Source organism: Drosophila gunungcola (assembly GCF_025200985.1).
Source record: "Drosophila gunungcola strain Sukarami chromosome 2R unlocalized genomic scaffold, Dgunungcola_SK_2 000012F, whole genome shotgun sequence".
NCBI classification, from domain to species: Eukaryota; Metazoa; Arthropoda; class Insecta; order Diptera; family Drosophilidae; genus Drosophila; species Drosophila gunungcola.
Genome location: NW_026453170.1, coordinates 1,583,128 through 1,601,091, shown reverse-complemented (window position 1 = coordinate 1,601,091; position 17,964 = coordinate 1,583,128). Strand labels below are relative to the sequence as shown.

General features: G+C 42.5%; 1 protein-coding gene across 3 annotated transcripts in view; it reads right to left on the bottom strand.

Annotated features, from left to right (window-relative positions):
- The window catches only part of LOC128255980 (rap guanine nucleotide exchange factor 4), a 44,456-nt gene extending 26,908 nt beyond the window's left edge, over positions 1 to 17,548 (bottom strand). The window contains exons 1-4 of one of the 3 annotated variants that reach the window (XM_052985941.1): positions 17,200 to 17,548; positions 15,323 to 15,853; positions 10,519 to 10,661; positions 10,350 to 10,444 (exon numbers count right to left, since the gene is read on the bottom strand). In XM_052985941.1, coding sequence (XP_052841901.1) covers positions 10,350 to 10,444; positions 10,519 to 10,661; positions 15,323 to 15,357 — 273 coding nt within the window. In that variant the 5' untranslated portion in view covers positions 15,358 to 15,853; positions 17,200 to 17,548. Of the gene's footprint in view, positions 1 to 10,349; positions 10,445 to 10,518; positions 10,662 to 15,322; positions 15,854 to 17,199 lie in introns of those variants that run through there. The other 2 variants (XM_052985940.1, XM_052985943.1) reach the window with 2 other exon arrangements.
- Between the last annotated feature and the right edge of the window lie 416 nt (positions 17,549 to 17,964).

Here is a 17,964-nt window from a genome sequence, read left to right as displayed (position 1 = left end):
GATATTCAACATTGAAAGGGAGATTTTGTGAGTTACAGTAGCTGAACAACGAAAACAGTTCAATTCAATAATTGATAGCTTTTCTGCATTTCTTAGCCACACAATTGTGTGTGCCTAAGCTTATGGTTAACCGCTCCCCGAGTCACCTCCTAAAGGGATATAAGCCGATTAGGATGCGCATTTGTTGCCCCTAATCCCCCTTTTCTGCCGGCGGAGGGAATTGAAAAAACTAACGCGATTATGGCGGATTTATTTTCTCCAATTTGAGGAGGCGGAAACGATGCGCCAGCCGAGGCAATATTGACCTTGTGCATCACTTATCACAAGTTGCTCGAATTATTGGCATAGTCTCGGGGCAGGGAAGAGTCCTTGTCTTGGAGTGTCCTTGGCTGTCATGGTCTTATACTGTGAGTGCTCCTGTGGCTTACATGTGCAACTGACACTTCTATATCTACTTATACTTTTGCCAGACTCCGTCTGGTCTGCAGTGTGGCGTGAAAAAAGTGAGCAGTGGATTCAGTATTCCCTGTCGCTCGGAATGAAAGTCCTCCAGCTTGACCTTGAGGTGCTCAGCCTCGGCCCACATGTGTCACATTGTTTTAGACAGACACGCATTATGATGGGAAACAAAAATACTAAAAGGCGAGGCGTTCTCGGCATAATGAAGTGCACAATAAGAAACAAAGAACGCATTGAGGAAACGGCGGGAAAAAACTAGATTGCCTCCTCTGACTGCACTTATGCGCTAAATAAAAATGCAAATCTAAATGCAGCTGAAGACCTAAGAGCCAAGAAGGGCCCAAAGAAGCCAGGCAAACACAAAGAAGAACCCCACGCCGGCGGCGCACACAGTGCAGATTCCCCAAGAATGCACTCGAGGGTTCTCGTTCTCTAAGTCGACATCTGACTGCTGACTGCTGACTGCTGACTGATGTCGTTGCCGCAGTTTCTGGTGGATTGTTGTCTCCGTGTCTCGGGAGAGACGGCTTGGCTAATTGCAGATGCGGCTGCAGCGCGGAGACTTCTTGTAAACAGACGGCTAATTGTTTGCTCTGCAGAGGTGTTGGGCCCCGAAGACAGCTCTTTCAAATGCAAATGCTGGCTGGGCAGGGGGAACTCCAATCCGCCAGGCTGTGTACTACATGAGCAAGAGCGTGCGCCTCGAATAAATTAGTTTTATTTGTGTCTGGATGTCGGGCAATCTAAACAAATCGTGGGCCAGAGACGGGTCTCTGCATTTCCTGTGGGGTGACAAAATGATGTTGCGTCTGCGTATTATGTAAATCACAATAAGAAGCCAAATCGGAATGGGGGACAGGACGGCAAGAGAACGTGGGACAAATCCCTCATTTCAATTCAGATACACACAGGAAAGTAAGGGAGAAGCCCACCAGACAGACTCCGACCTTTTCCCCCATAATCGTCATAACCCTGAAGATAAAATCATAATCGCGAGGGCAAATACGGTTCACGCAGGACCTGCGTTAGCAATTAAAGCCTCCCCTCCTGGGCTCGCAGGATAATTAGCTGACAGGATTCCGTTTCGTCACAGGATGACAATGGCGAATTCCTCGAGCGGGATTTTTCAATCACAATCATCCACTGGGAGCAGCAGGATGATGGCTGATTGAATTTCTGGGCTGACACATTCGAGCCCTGATTGTGCGGCGTGTGTGGCAGCTGCTGCTCCATATTGATTCGCTGCTGATTGTGTGCCAAGGGCCTTGTCTCAGCATCTTGGGCATCTTCAGCGGAGGCCATAAAATGCAGTCACAAGTGCTGGGTCAATGTGTCAAAAGATAGAGCCCCGATGTCGCTGTCCATCAGGCGGGATGACACAAATTGTCACTCAGACCAGTGGCCAAGTTGCAAAATTGTTGACTTATGAAGCTGCAACTGGAGCATGGCGGCACAGAGAGATTCGCTTTAACGCGAGGTGATAAACCGCTCGCTTGAAAGCGCCGTGAATGTGTTTTATGTGCTGCCCTGATGGCACCACGTGGCGTATACGCACTTTAAACCAAAATTGCCTTTTGTGCCGTGAATACAGAAGCAGCAGCAGCCCAGCTTTGAGCAAATAAATGACAAAGCCGTTTGTAATGAAATATTAAAGTCGGCAATAAAATGAAAGGCTGAGGGGCGTGTGCAAGGCGGTGGCCACAGCGGGAAATGGGCCGGAAAACATCAGCATAATACTTATTCATTATGCTGCTGGTCTAGGCGTAGGCGTATTCGCATTCCCATTCCCATTCCCATTCCCCCTCCATTAAACGTGGGCGGAGGAGCGGTCACACAAATTTTATTGGACACACAGCACATAAACATCAAGAACATCGAGCACATGGCCTCAAGGTAGGAGAAAATCGATACACGTGTGGTCATATGTGCATGCAGCTCAAAAACCTGGCCAAAAGAAATGATTGCAGCCTCCATGGCACAGGTGGCTGATTTTAAGTGAATCGAATAAAATGTATCAAAAACAAATCATTCAAATGAAGTCACATTCAAGCACCAAATTAAATTTTCAAATGAAAACAAAGTGATTTTTCAAGAGGAAATTAATTGTTTTCTGCTTCTCGTTTTGGCAAATCTAGTTTTGGCCCACAGCAGAAAACATAAATTTAACTAGATTCCAACGTTGACGACAACAAATCGCGATTGCCCTTTATGGGCATGCCGAGAAATAAGGAAAAGAGTATGATTGTGAGTAAAAACCTTTTGAAGTTGTCACCGCTGAAGTGGCAGTTGGCTCGGCTTTTACTGCCGACTGGCTGCCTGTCTTGGCTTTTTCCCCTTTTGCGCAGCTCTGAACCGCAGCGCACAGAATAAGCCCCTTTTAGCCACCGAATTGTAAATTGGGCAAAACGCATGCCGAGCAAACTTTTTCCATGGCAGGGAGCAGAGCAAGAGTCGATAAGAATATTGTTTAACTCAATTCGGCACGAGAGTCTGAACCCAGCCCGATTTGTTGATAAAAAATGAAAGTGAAAAGGCGAAAAAGCAACATAACCACGTCGGCAATGGAATCTTCACCCCCCAGGCAATCAAATTGGAAATTCTCCATTGTGCAAATATTGATTTTGTGCGCTGCATAAAGTTTTATGCGCCAAAAAACTGAGATCCCAAGTGAAAGTAAAGGGAAAATTTGCTTGCTAATTTCCACTGCGATACGCAGAACGTTAAGAGCCATTCCTCATCCAGTTCTGAACTTGGACTGCTACAAGTGTCTGGGGCAAGGTCGAGTCTGTGTCTCTTTTTTGCGGCAGTCTCGTTCTGAGTTTTGTGCCTGGCTAATTCAACGCCTTCTGTCTGTCGAGTCGTGTGCTCCGAGCTTTATCTTTTTCTTCAACATATTATTTATGGTAATCGACATCAAATGCTGCCATTAAGCTTATTGCCATGGCAAGCGGCAACAGCAAAAACGTTTTCATACTTTTTGCTGCTGTTTTTTTTTTTTGTGTTCTCCCCATTGCTTTTGCTGTTTATAGGCTTCGAAAGCTAAAAATATTGTACATCTGCATGGGTAAACTCTAAAAAGGCGGGTATAAAAAGTACCTTGAGATTTACTTTTGTATACTCTGCGAGCTGTATTTGTATTTGGATTTTGAACAGATATACTGTGAAAAACCAGAGCATTCTTGCATAAATTATTATATTACAAATATTTGATCTACAAAGCAAGTCAATTGGTACTAAAAGTTTAACGACTACCGAATGTTTAGTGTCTGTCAGTAATTCTAAAAACATTTTGCTACAAAAAGGTGTTAATTATGTACATAGCAGAACAATATTTAACAACAAAAATGGGTAAACTCTATCGAGCTTATATACGCTCAACTAAAAATTGATTTTCTATATTACTTTTTAAATATTTATAATATTGTTTGAATATTCCGCTTGTTCTCTTCAAATATTACGCTGTTTTGTTAGGGTATTTTGGCAGAATTAACATACAGTGTAGGCGATTTCTCATATTTGGCGCTTTTGAATTTTTTAACACGAACGAATTTATGACAAGCACGTCCCTGCGTTCAAACTCTCCCTCTCGGTGGGCAATAATTTGTTTGTATCTCATGTTTGATTTTCGTTATATACTTGTTTGTGCGAGAGTATGTATCTTTTAGCACCTTATCAGCAGATTATTTGCATAATTTGTGAATATTTTTTGAATCGAACCAAAGCTTATCTAATGAACCAGTGTGCGAGAGATAGCGAGTGAAGGAAAGATATGAAATCCTCTTATTGCATTGGCGCGTGTTCACACAGCCTCAAATGTATGCTAATTAAATTATTCTAAAGTTATTAATGGAAAAACTCATGCGATGAAAGTGAATTTATTAGATTTTTTCGGCTCATTTACCAGTCCCAACTTATTTAATTACGAACTTTTCCCATGCAAATGCGAACGTTTGTGCGAGTTGAAAAACTTTAAATTGCCCAAACGGGGAGGTGTGCTGGTAAATACCTGAAAATGAATAATTGCCTCTAGCTAAAAGTTTCCCATTTCATCCGCGGCTCTGGTAAATTAATAAACATAATAAAATCCACTTTAATACTGATTAATATCTGTGTATGCTCTTCTTTGTACGTGCATATACGTATTTGTTTATGGCCCCAGAAACAGCTTTTTAACCGCCCACTCACACTCGTTCTCTCGCCCAAGCTATTAAAGATTATTAAAAGCATCATGATCTCGGGAGAAGGAGTTCCCCTGTGGGTCTCCTGCTGCTGCTGCTGATGCTGTGGCCCCGTGGCACGCACGCCAAACTTATTGATCCATAAAGGATATAAAAACACGAGCATTATTAGTATTTGATGGTGGCTGCCCTACGGGGGGAAAGAGGCAGGGGCAGCAGAGTGTGCAGCCGGAAGGGTTGTCAGCTGGGTGAAATGTGCAGTCAGTTGCTCTTTGACCTTTGCAAAGGTTGAACCCACTCCACCTGCCAGCTCAGGCCCAATTAAGTGGCTGTAAAGTTTGTTGGGCAGAGCCCCGATAAATATAAATCTCAATATGTATTACCTAACGCCGCAGCACACAATGTCTTCATCATCATCGGCGGTAGCTGCTCATCCGGCGGGCAAAATCAATCTTTCATCTTCATCTGCATTCGTTTATGCATTTTATTGGCTCTTGGCTAACCTGTAGCACCATCAATCATCTCAATGGCTATCCAGCGCTGTCTTTTGTGTCTATATATTTATTATTTTGACCGGCCCGATGGTTTGGCAGTCATAAGTGGTTCACCTGCTGGCCTGGCAGTTTGCAAATAATTTTAATCAATTATGCAAATCGCATTTATTGGGCCGTGATTTATGCGATTTGTGGCCTGCGTGCGTATTGAAGATGGGAGAAATGGAGCGAGATGGACTTAGCCCGGCTAAGTTGGCAGTTGGTTACTCATCTTTCCGGAAGTGCTGACTTTAGGCCCACTCACATCACTCAAACGAAAACGTAAACGTAAAGTGCTCTCGGAGTTATAATTAAACACCCATTTCTTATATGGCAGATCTGGTTTCAGGTTCAGCCAACTGCGTTTGAAAACTGTTCTACTTAAGGAGATAAGAAACCACATCGGAGATAAGAACCCTACCATATATGGCTAATGCAAATGCAAATACAAATACGCACCAGAAAAGTATTCGCTGTTTATTCCGGCACTATCCGTGGCAACCTTCCAGGCGGATTTAATGAATGAAATCAACTTGAATTAAATTCCTCCATATTGCCTGCCTTGTTTTGTTTACACACACTGCAGCTGTTGAATCACCACAAAGCACCACAAATGTATTTTTCGGCTGCTTTGCTTTGTTTCGCTTTGAAGGTAATAAATTTTGAACACAATTGCATTGCATAAACAATTTCAAAACTGCACTCGGAACGGGCCTTGTTTACACTGTGTGTCGTGTCGATTACATTTCAGCCATGATTTAACTGGTTTATTTCGATTTCGATTTCGATTCCGCGACTAGATGTTTACTGAGGCCTGGCGAACGCCAACGCGCGCGAATCTTTCAGCGCAGCCCACGCACTGTTAAGCGGACTCGCCAACTTCACTTGCCGAAGATGCACTGAGAGAAACCGATACGGACTCAGACCGATGGAGGCAGCGAACCGAACCTCTGGGCCAGCGATCGAGTTGTGCGCCGCTGAAGTGCTCGGCACGTATTAATTTCTGCCGCAGCGGCAAAGTATCCGAAAGATACATTCCGCTGGTCGCGCACAAGCGCATATGTGGGCAACTTCGCTGCCGACGTCGCCAACTTGTTTGACGGAAGAGCAAACACAGTCCCTCTGGATGTTTATATTTACACATCAGAAAACTAGTGGCCGGGGGGTGTGGGTTTACAGAAGATGATCGTGATGGGTCAGAGTCAGAGACTCAGTCAGAGACAGAAACGTGGGTGACGTAGATTTTAATGAAAAGCGACAAATTGTTGTCACTGCGTCTCAAGTGGCAGCAGCTCTCGTTTATCGCCATCCGCCTCGATGGCTTTGTTCCGCGCTAGACAGAGCTACTACTGTTCGTTCTAATTGTGTTCGTTCTTCTCAGCCAGCTGGCTGTGTGAGTCTGCTGGTGGTAATCAAACTGATTAGATCCCAGCGATTTCGGCAGCTGCAAAACTGTAAATCGTATGCAAATGACTCCCATCAGAAATTGGACAAGATTGCGGCAAAGCTGTTGTGTTTTTTGGCTAATTAAACGTTTTCGGCGAACGGGGCCACTGGCGTCTCTTGAATGAGGCCAGCCGAGAGTGTGTTTGATTTGTATTTGCCTTTTGTGGCAGTGCCAGCACTCGATTGCTTCCGCCTCGAAGTGCCTGGGCGGAAATCGCTCTTACAAATCAAATGATTCGAGCCGTGGTTTTGCGGCTTTTGCTCTCCATTATCCACATGGGTTCTATTCAAGCCGAGAGTTTTCACTGCCTCATCCAATTATTTATCGCCGGAGCTGCTTTCTCTGACTTGGGTCGCCTAGATCAAAAGCCTGCACTCCAAACACCTACGATGTGTCTGAACTTGAATATCGACGCTTCTTGGTCGCTTTGATCGCTTAGGTCGCTTGGGTCGCTTGGGTCGCTTGGGTGGCCGTGGCCCCGAAACTGGTCTGGAGGAAGCCCCTACACCTGCACCTAATGATGCATAATTATACGTGGGTTAAGTTTCAGTTTCCAAAGCATTTTCATTAGTTTGATGGATTTTCTGGCCCGGCCCGGTCGGGCGTTCCGGCCATAATTACATAATCATTTTAATTGGATCCGGCAATGTTTGCGGCGGCTGCCGCGGCGTCGTCGACACATAACAAAGATTAATCGTGCTCATGTCGGCGGGTCAGGAGACAAGAAATTGAGCCGAAGTACAACAAGCTATCTTGCAGGTACTTTGCTGCATGCAAGGTCGAGTGGCAGGCGGAGGGGGCGGGGTTGGGGTAGGGGTTGGAATGCTGATTCCCCTGCAGAATTACATTCAATTATAACGGCGCTCTGCAGGTGGGAGGCATTCACTTGACTTCGACTTGAAGAGCTTTGCGTCCCAAGACATTTATGAATTAGTCGCAATTTGTATCTGCTTCAGCTGTTTTTGCCACTTAAGGCTGCCTGCTCGCATTTCATTAGTCCCAAATTAGCTCCATCACGTGATCGCGTGGCGAGGGGGGAGGGGGGATCGGTCGGTGGACCCCGGGTTAAAGGGGAAATCCAAGCAACTCAAAACGGAACTCGCACCAAATGGCAGCCGCCGCAGACTCACATTCTCACATAAATTTCCAGCACTCCGGTGTTTTTCTTTTCAGAAGCAGCTCCTCTACTTTCTGATGAGCACCTCTCGCATCACTCTAAATTAATTGTGGGGGGCTATTGATAGGCCGCTTCTTTGTTTTGAGGGACTGACACTCGGCATTCAGCAGTTATATTTATCCGGCTCTGGAAATTGGGCTTTGCGTGCCGCACGCCACGCTCCGCCACGAAAATTCATAACACTCGGCTGCATACGAAGTGTCACAAACAGTTCCATAGGCCCACAACATTGTGAATTCGTTTGAATAATGTATTACGCTATAATTGCGAGGGGTTGTCCGCAGGCAAATCCATTTCGGGCTTTTCCCAAAACCAATCAGCTGGAAAAATTATGCAAAAGCAAAATTTACGTTCGCAAATAAAAGGCTCCCGAAAAATAGGGTCAGCAAATATGCTAACAGAAACCAATCGCTTTGATAAACTGGAGTAAAAATAAGCTGAGCTCGATTAATACTAGCTTCTTTACCGGATTTCACTTTCTTATTTTTGATCAAACAGTGTAACCCAGCGTAACTAAAACAACACTTTGCCTTTTAAAGTGGGAACACAAATTCTTCCAACAGAATAGTTATTTTAATGGTTGATAATATTTTTTATTCATTGTGTTTCACAGACGGAGCTGCTAACAACATTGTAATTTACACCAAAAGCAAGACCCCAAAAAAAGGAAAGAGCCCTCGAAAGTCGTTTTCTTTTATTTCGATTCATTTCAAAGTTTTAGTTTTACTTATTTATGAAAAAGTTTTTTTTGGCCTTAGGAAAGCTGTTCAACTATTCATGTCAAATGTCTTCGAAAAGGTACATCTACTCTCTTTCAGATAGGTAGTTTTGGGACTTATGGCTTCTAAGACTCTGTCATATCTTTATAACACGACTGCCACAAAAATAATTCTCAATAATACCCTTGCAGAGGGTATTATAAGGAAGGAGACGTTTCCGACCCTATAAAATATATATATTCTTGATCACCATCACTAGCAGAGTCGATCTAGCCATGACCGTCTGTCCGTCCGTCTGTCGTCCGTTTCTACGCAAACTAGTCCCTCAGTTTTAAGGCGTCTGCATGAAACTTTCCCAAAAGTTGTCTTTCTTTTAAAGGTAGTTTATAAGTCGGAACGAGCCGGATCGGACGACTATAGCATATAGCTCCCATAGGAAAGTTTCATGCAGATAGCTTTAAAACTGAGAGAATAGTTTGCGTAGAAACGGACGGACAGACGGACAGACGGACAGACGGACGGACATGGCTAGATCGACTCTCCTAGTGATGCTGATCAAGAATATATATACTTTATAGGGTCGGAGATGTCTCCTTCACTGCGTTGCAAGCTTCTGACTGAAATTATAATACCCTCTGCAAGGGTATAATAATTCAATTGTGAAGTTCGATTCTGATATGGAAGACTTTCATTTCAATTTGGAATATGGAACTTGGCCTGTATTAGCGTCAAAACTAAATACTTAAGGTAGATTGACGATAAAATGTCAAAGGGTTTATATAAAAAATTGAATATCCCGAAATAAAGAATCCAAATAATCCTTTGTTGCAATTGTTGGATGAATGGGAAACTTATTAAAAAATAAATATTGAGTTATAGGGCAACTAACTTTGCGTTTCAGAGCAAGAGCTCTATATATACAAGTAGATACAAACTTCTTGGGTAAGAGCAAAAGGTAAAAAACAAACTTTTCAGGAAGCAGCCAAATTGACAAGCAGCATTGACAAATTGAAGGATGTTGAAGGATTCTTACGTGTAATTCAATAACCTGCATCAAAGCAATCCTTCGATGGCTATACCAAAACAGAATCGGACTACATTCCGCCCACATTACCACCACTTCCCACCTAAATGCCATTGCAATTTCCATAGCCACACACTCGACAGGCCACAGTCACCATATTAGTAAGTTGAGGTCATGCATGCTGCCACTGTCACGCCCCACTTAACCATAAATACTCGAATTTCCCTGGCTGCCACTCGTGCACGGAGGGCACTACGAGGAGCCTCAGACCCGATCCGGACCATTTCAATTAGCAGACACCTTCCGAACCTTCCCCGCAGAATGTGCTCGGCCAGTGCGTTATTCACATGTATGCACCTACATTCAGAACATTGGGCTGAAAAAAACTGCCGGCCAATATCCTGGCGGAAATTAATGTTGCTGTGGCAAGCACAATGCCAAAAAGAGGGGCATAAAACGGAACGGAAAAAAAAAGGAATGCCACAAACCGATATGATTCGCCGGCGGGGGAATGTGGAGATGCCGAGCCATTCGCTGCTGTCAGCAGTTCCATTTTCCTGCTGTTCACATCGATGGATAAGTAGGGCTTAGACCGCAGCCAGGCAGGCCCCCACTCGAATCGCCCCTTTCCCCGAGGCCGAAATCCCCGGAATATTGAACGTGCTCGGCGCATCGGATATGCAACACGACGGGGATGCCGTATAATCGCTATCAATTATATTGCTCAGCCCGGGCATTGTCTCACACTCCCCTCGCAAGCCGACATTCGCCGACAGTTTGCCATCGCCTGAGTGCTGTAAACAAGGACTTACCTTGCCATCGGCATCGGCATGAGCATGGTATCGGACCTCCAGCGACCCGCCGAGCACTGCATACCAGAAGCGGCCCTGTTCGCCGGCGCGAAAAACTGCGGGGTGAGAAGGGGAGGGTCGTTGTTAGCCACCTCAGCTGCATATTAAATCCACTCAACACAACACTCACGTGTCACGCCCTTCTCCAGGTCCTCGTAGAACCCACACATGGCCAACTGCTGGAGCGCTGATCCTGGAAGGCGACACAGCGGCTCCACGCGACGCAAGCGGCACGAGATTAGCTCCACGTCACGCAAGTTGCGGTCGCAAGGACTGCAAAAGTAATGTATGTATATTATATATTAGTTACCCATTAAAATATTATTTAAATCACCATGTTAGTTCTAGCATATTAGGCAAAAAACAGAAAAATTCTACTAAAAACTAAAATGTTTCGAAATTACAGCTATAGGACATAGTCGTTTGATTAATCAATAATAACCATAGCATTGTTTTAATATTGGAAATACTTTCATTCAATTATTTATCCACGGGAAGTCCCGAGCTACTGCGATCAAACTATCACATGCATGAACATGAATGTTAAAAGGTAAGCTAAGCAGTTTAACCTACATGTATTTTATTATACGACAAAGCCGGTGACTTGAGGAGCCTTATGTTGATATAGCCATGACCAGCCTCGCAGTTTTAAAGCTGTTTGGGTTAAACCTATCCCGAAAGTCTCTTTTGTATCGTTTTCCAATTTTAATAAAATTAAAATTACAAAAAAAATTTTTTTTTATGTAACTTTTTTATTTTGTAATTTTTTTTAAAAATTATTTTTGTCTTTTTAATAAATCGATAGTTCAGGACTACGCTTTTAATTTTATTAAAATCGGAAAACGATATCATAAAGCTGCCATAGGAACTATTGAATAATTAAACTGCAAATTATCATAGCTTCAATGTTTTTAATCATTTACGCAAGTAAATCATAATTTTAATGTTTAATTTTTGCAATAGCTGCAAGGGTATATGAACATCGGCCGAAGTTTGCTTCCTTTCTTTTTATAAGTAACTTGCAAAAAGTGAATATTATGCGGCTCACTAGCATTACCCTGAAAAGATTTTAAGAACCTTTATCTCGTATTTTAAATTGACTAAAGTGAAATGTGCAATAAAATAAAATAAGTCCCTGGGCAAATGATTCCGGGTATTAAACAATTCAAAGCTGAGCCCAGACGTGTTGAACAATAGACAACAATAAAGCAATAGGGAACTCGAAAAAGAAACGAGTGTTTTGCATTTATAATTTACTGACTCTATGCAAAGCACTGCACATGGATTTGTTCTATTTTTTTTTTGCTGAACAAAAAAGAGAGGAGTTGGGAAAGCAAAGAAAAGTATCAGCTCAACAATAAACTCAAATTAAAAATTCCAGTGTCATTTGTGCACGGTTTGTGCGCGCATTAAATATGCTAATTCTATTTTTTTTGTCGCGTCTGTGTGCGAGTCAATTGAAAAATGAATAAATAAATATAAGAGCTTCCGGGCAAGAATCTCGCAGGAAACGGAAGCCCAACCAGAAAAATGTGAAGAAAGGAAAAAAAGTTGAAGCAGTAAAAGCAGGCAGAAACTAATTGCATAAATCGAAAAGTTTAACGGATAAGATTTAATAAACACCCTAGAATTCTTGAAAGTATAAAGTAATTTTCAACTAATAATCCTAAAATTTAGTTTATATTGCCTGGCTTGTTTTTTTATGATTTTTTTTAAAGAACTTGTTTAAATTGTGTTAAATATAACTACATCAAAATAAAACTGTGTTTCTTTCTTTATTATTTACCAAAACGGATTTCCTGACAGATTTCGGTGATTTCATATCAAAACTATTTACTATTCAAGAAACTCAATTCAAGCTTGAACGGTACGGCATTTAAAAAATGTACAATATCAGTAAATATAATTATATCTGGCATTATGCCAATAAATATATTGTTTTAAATAGTTAAAAAACGCTTTACAAAATAAAATTTGTATTTAAAAGTTTCACAATTTACTTCTCTTCTGCGCCCAATAGTCGAAATTCTACCCGGATATTATATGGTGATGCTAGTATTGCAAATCTGACTTCTAACGAAGAGAAACGTTAAATTTAAAATGGCAAAACTTTAATGTTTTATTTAGGTCAACGCTCGCCCGCCATAAATCCATCAGGACCACTTTTAAGACTCCTTGCTGGGCTTCCGAATAATTAAAAATTCCGTAAAATTGTGGGGGACAGAGCGAGTCCAGGCGGAGGAAGATCAAAAGAGGAGGTGACCTGGGCGAACTGCTCCAGCTTGCAGACAAAGGCTGCTTGCAAATCGGAAGTGAATCACAAGTTGGCCTTAGCCAGGGCATCATCTGCATTGAGGGCTACTTTTGCAACAAGACGTCTACTTTTTGGCGCAGCCGTTGAACACTTTCAGCTGCCTGCTGGCTGCTGGCTGCTGACTGCTGGAGCTAAGCGGCTGTCTTGCCTGGCTCATACATAATTCATTCGCCAGTAGAAGCGGCAATTTCGGGAAACCGAGGGAGGTGATGCTCATGCTCATGCTCTGCACCCCAGTGCCGCCAACTGTCCAACCCATGGCTCGTTGTTTATTATAATGGTTTTTGCGGTTTTTGGGCACACGCCCCAAAGCTTAGTTTTGGAATTTTGGAATTTTGTAATTGCCGTGCCGGCGATTCGTCAACCTTAAAGGTGCAGGAGAAGTTGCTCGCATACATTAAAGCCGACATCAGCACACGTGGCTTATGATAAATGCCTGGTGGCACTTGTGAGTAAGACGCCTTCTGCCGGGAAGCCATCAATATCAATTGCTGTCTGGCTTTGCCACTTTACGCTTTACGTACTGCGATTACCTTGCTTTTTGCCAAGGACACGCCGGATTCATTGGCTTTTTTCGTTTGTATGCACCGAGCGTTTGGCGTGTCCTTGTCCTCCAGGTGTGCTTAAGCCCAGATCGCTCTTGATAAGCCGAATTACCAGCCAAGAATACCCGCTGCCGTGACTTGGCCTTCTCAGCCGGGACCTCATCCATTAATTCTGCCCCAAATTAAATCATTTATTTTGTTAGGTCTCACTGTGGTGCGAGGCCATTTGTATTGTTTGTAGAATGACTTGCGGCTGGGAAAAGAGCCTGCGCCATTAGAAAATCGTGGAGTTTTCGCCACTCTGATTATTGTTTTAGTTGAAACTGCAGCGTGCACCCTCTCATTGAGCGGGGCAAACAAAAGGCAGCAAACTGCAAATATTTGCCCCAGGCACAAGGCACACAGTTTGCTTAAAGCCTTTGCCACTTGACCTTTCTTTCTGCCGCTGCTACGCGCAGTCACATGAGTGCCCGCTGCCTCCTGCCCCCTGACCCCTGACCGCCGAATGGGAGAAGCGTTTAAGTGTTGACAGACCATGAGATTTGAAGAGATTGTCCTGTGATTGATGGTGTGGGGGCGGACGGTGGCACGCCCCTTTTGGATACCAGCAATGAAATTTAAGGCCACTTCGCAATAATAGAATGTGCCGCAGATCTGAGCATTCGGTGGGTCATGTGAGGCTAATGGTGGCACTCGTCAAATGATTTTCCCACCTTAAATCGAGCAAATTGCATCAAGTGGCTTATTGGGAGCGAATGTGTGTTTGAGTCTCGACCATTCACGCTTGAACAAATTGATTTAAAGTCACAGAGAAAAAAAAAATATGTTTTAATGTTCAAATTGGCTTTATTTTAATTTAAGGCCTTAAAACTTTCTTAAGCATTTGCTGCTCAACATAAAAAAACGTAAGCTGTTAAAAAGTACAAGTCGCATTAAAAAGGTACTAGTCGAATCTTTTAAAATTAAATGTTTATATGCTTAAAGCGGCAAAATAACGGTGGAAAAACATCTTATGAAGAGAGGGCCAAAATAGATTACCCGAACGAAAAGTAAACTGCATGTTTGATTTTTATCATTAGTATGCCAGCATTGAAGAGTGAAGTGCTTCCGCTAATTAAAAGGAAGTGTTTAAATTTTTGAAAAAAAAAATATCCAACTTAAACGTATATTAATTGAAATGCCAATTAATTATATTCAGTACATAATATTAATAGACTTCAACGTTTATTAATTGAAATGCCAATTAGTTATATTCATTACATAATATTAATAGGCTCATATGTTAAAAATGTTATTGTAATTTAGCATATACATGAGAATAAAAATAAATTGAATGTGTATAGACTTATACAAAATTACTAAACTACAAATTACTTTACAACAACGGCTTAATGGTTACAAATTTATTTAAAGCCACAGTTCATTAAATCAATAATATTCGCTGCTCAAAAATAATATTTTTTTCGCCGCTTTTATTAATCCATAACATTTCGGTTTCCTATTCAAGCTTGATGATATAATTGTTTTGCCAATGGCTGTTCAGTGAGTCAAAAAGAATTGCTATTGAGATTTAATAAAGCGGATAATTCGTGGCAGGCCGTGTCCACAATATGGATTGGCCTTTTGCCAAACGGCAATGATGGAGGGAGATTGAGTGGGACGCAGATGTTGGTTCCTGACAAATGAATGTAGAGCATGACGGTAACATTTTAAAATGTTTCGTTTCTCGTTTTTGTTTTGCTTGTACTTCACGTCGAGCATTTCATTTAACGTGCATGAACGTGGATGCGTGTGCACATGTCTTCCTTGGGAAAACAAGAGCAAAGAAGTTTGTGCACCCAACTTGAAAATGTGTCTTAAAATTTAAGAAATTGTTAAGCATTTAAGAAAGCATTTTATTTGATTCTTAGAAAATTTTGGCTTAAGCTTAACTTATAATTTAAATTAAGAAAAAGTTTTTCATTTGAATCTGAGATTAGTTCATTTAATAAATGAAGATCTAATTTAATTTCCTGCCTTGAAAAGTATGCTTTATATATTTGCGGAAAACCAACTAAAGTCTCCAGTTCTCTTACCGTTTGTCCATTGCAGTTATCCATTCCATTGCCATGTTGGCTTTTTTTAATTAAACTTCCTTTGTGCGATTAGTTTCTTGTCGTTTTAAAATTAATATAAATTATCAAAAGCACATTCCACAAATACCGAACGAAAATGTTGCTTTGGCGCGCCGTAACTTTCAACCGAAAACATAAATCGGAGCGGAAGGAGAGTTCAAAGTTGTGCCAGTTAATGGCGCATTGCGGGCCGGGAAAGCGAAATCAAAATACCGGAAAATGGCCGTCCTGCTGTCAGTTTGTCGTCACCTCAATCCGCGATGTTGCCTTCAATTTGCGATTCCCTTTGAATATATCATGCCAGCGCTTGTGGGACACTGTCAGATGGTTTAGCACAGCATTGCACTCGAAATCCGCTTTTGGGAGCGACAGAGCGAGCGCTTTTCCAGTTTGAAGCAAAGTGCAAGCAAAAGTAACTTGTTGATTAAGCGAAAGTTCCGAAATAGATTTTAATTTGAGTTTCCGTTCGCTGGCGTTGGGGATTCCGTGCAGCTGCAAAGTTAAATTGGGCAAATGTGAGACAGAGTTGCCAAAGTAGTCTAAATCTACTACAAAGTAAGTGTAAGCTAGCCTTGGGCCGCACAGGGATGTCGGCAAATGGAATTTAATATAATTTATATAAAATGCCAGGCAGCAGATGTAAAAGTTTTCCCTCTTTTACACTTTTCAGCTACAAAACTAATGTGGATCGCTATTGTTGGACTTGCCAAAAAGGGTTTTTCCAACATCTCTCTGCCTTTCTGAGTGTTGTGGTGTGTGTGTGTGTTGCCAACTGCTGACAGCTGCCCAAAGAGCTCTAATGTGTGTGTGTGTGTGTTGGCTTGTGGGTATCTGTGTCCCCAACAAAAGCAAATGTTATGAATAAGCTTTGATGCGAGCACCGACTGCAGAGGGGGTGTTGTGATGGAGAGGGGCAGAGGGGCAGAACTAACAAACTGTCGGGATACTAATCTAACAATAGTTTTCCTAGATAACAATAGATTACTCTACACACGGCGTATACTTAATGCGCTGTCAGTAGGCATACGCTCACTGTTTCGCAGAATACGTAAATACAGATTGTAGGCATGCAATAGCACGATCTCCCCAGCACAAACGTGCTGAATTCGTAACCGGACTCTAGATGAGTGTTGTTTACTCATCGGCTGCACTATCTATATCCATATAATGGCTGCGTATTTTGTTTCTGCGTCAATGGAAAAACATAAATTATGCCCATCCATCAGAAGTGCACCGCGCTGCAGTGTCTTTTGACAGCAAAATGTGAACACAGGAGGAACAATTACAATACTGTCGGCGCAAAGGGGACGGCATCGAGAAGCGCCATCAGCATGTATGTGAATAATTAAGTATACGCCGCATCGGCCAGCGAAGGCGCCTCAGTGTATGCCAAGTTTTCTGACGTGTCTCTCGCTAGCTGGCTGCACGTAAATTGCGACAAAAGCCCAAAGGGAGATAAAACTGATATTGTTGATATTGTGTGTGGGCCGACTCGATAAGAGGCCACTATCGGACGTGTTCCGCAAATGGCCGCTAAATATTTTTGTGTTTAACGAGGAATTGCGCTTCTCCTGCCAGCCAAATGCAATTAGTGTCCGGAATGAAGGTTCTCCTTGGAAAAACGTAAGGGAAGGAGCTGGGCATGTTTTGAAATCGCTCAGGAAACAGATGTTTCCACTTCAGGGGTTTCAAACTTAGTTTTTAATTAAGCAACCGACTGAAAGCAAAACTTTGGGCCACAATAAATGTGATTTAACTTTTCACTGCAGTCCCTGCTAAAGGAAAAACTTAGCCATTTAGCTGGGTCATTGTGTAAGCAATCAAACCGAATCAAATACTTACGCATCCTCTGAGTGGAGAAAGGGATCAGCGGATGCAAGTAATGGGCGAAGTTTCAGAAATTCTAGCAAAACAAAATCAGATCTTTCTAAGTCGAAAAGCTCAAGTCATTGATTTGAGTTAGCACTAAGCACCAAAACGAGCCCGATAATAGCTGTTTAATATTTAACCACCACGTAAGACCGAAATCCAGCCAATACTTAGAAGACCGGAAATTAAAAATAACCAATTTTTTGTAACGTTTTTAAGCACTTGATATATACAGTTTTTGGGTAAACATCTCAGTTCTTAACTTCCGGTGTAGCGCTGGCGCGTCCGATTCATTTGGTAGTCGCGTCGCAACTGTTTGGCCGAATCGCGATTTCCGAGCGCCGTTCTCTTCACCACGCTGCTGTCCTGCGCCTAACAGGTGAGTTTCCCGGAGTAGGTTGGGGGCTTCCGGCCGTGGTGAGTTCCGCTTCTGCTGCTGCTTCTGCTTCTGGCCGCCTTAGCTGGGCGAATTGCTGGAAATTACTCATTGCCGATGACTGCAGTGTTGACGGCTGTGGTGCGGTATTTTTGGCCTTGTTGTTTTGCCTTCTCGTCACTCCATCCTTCCATTCACATATTTTGGCGGGTTTTTTTTAGCAACAAGTTTGACAAATCCTCCGCACAGTGACAGCAAGCTTTTGCTTGTGCTAACAGACAAAAAATGGATTTTGCAATCAATTTTTTATAGCAATCAAATGAAATTTACCCTAAAAACAAGTGTTACTCAAATCTTT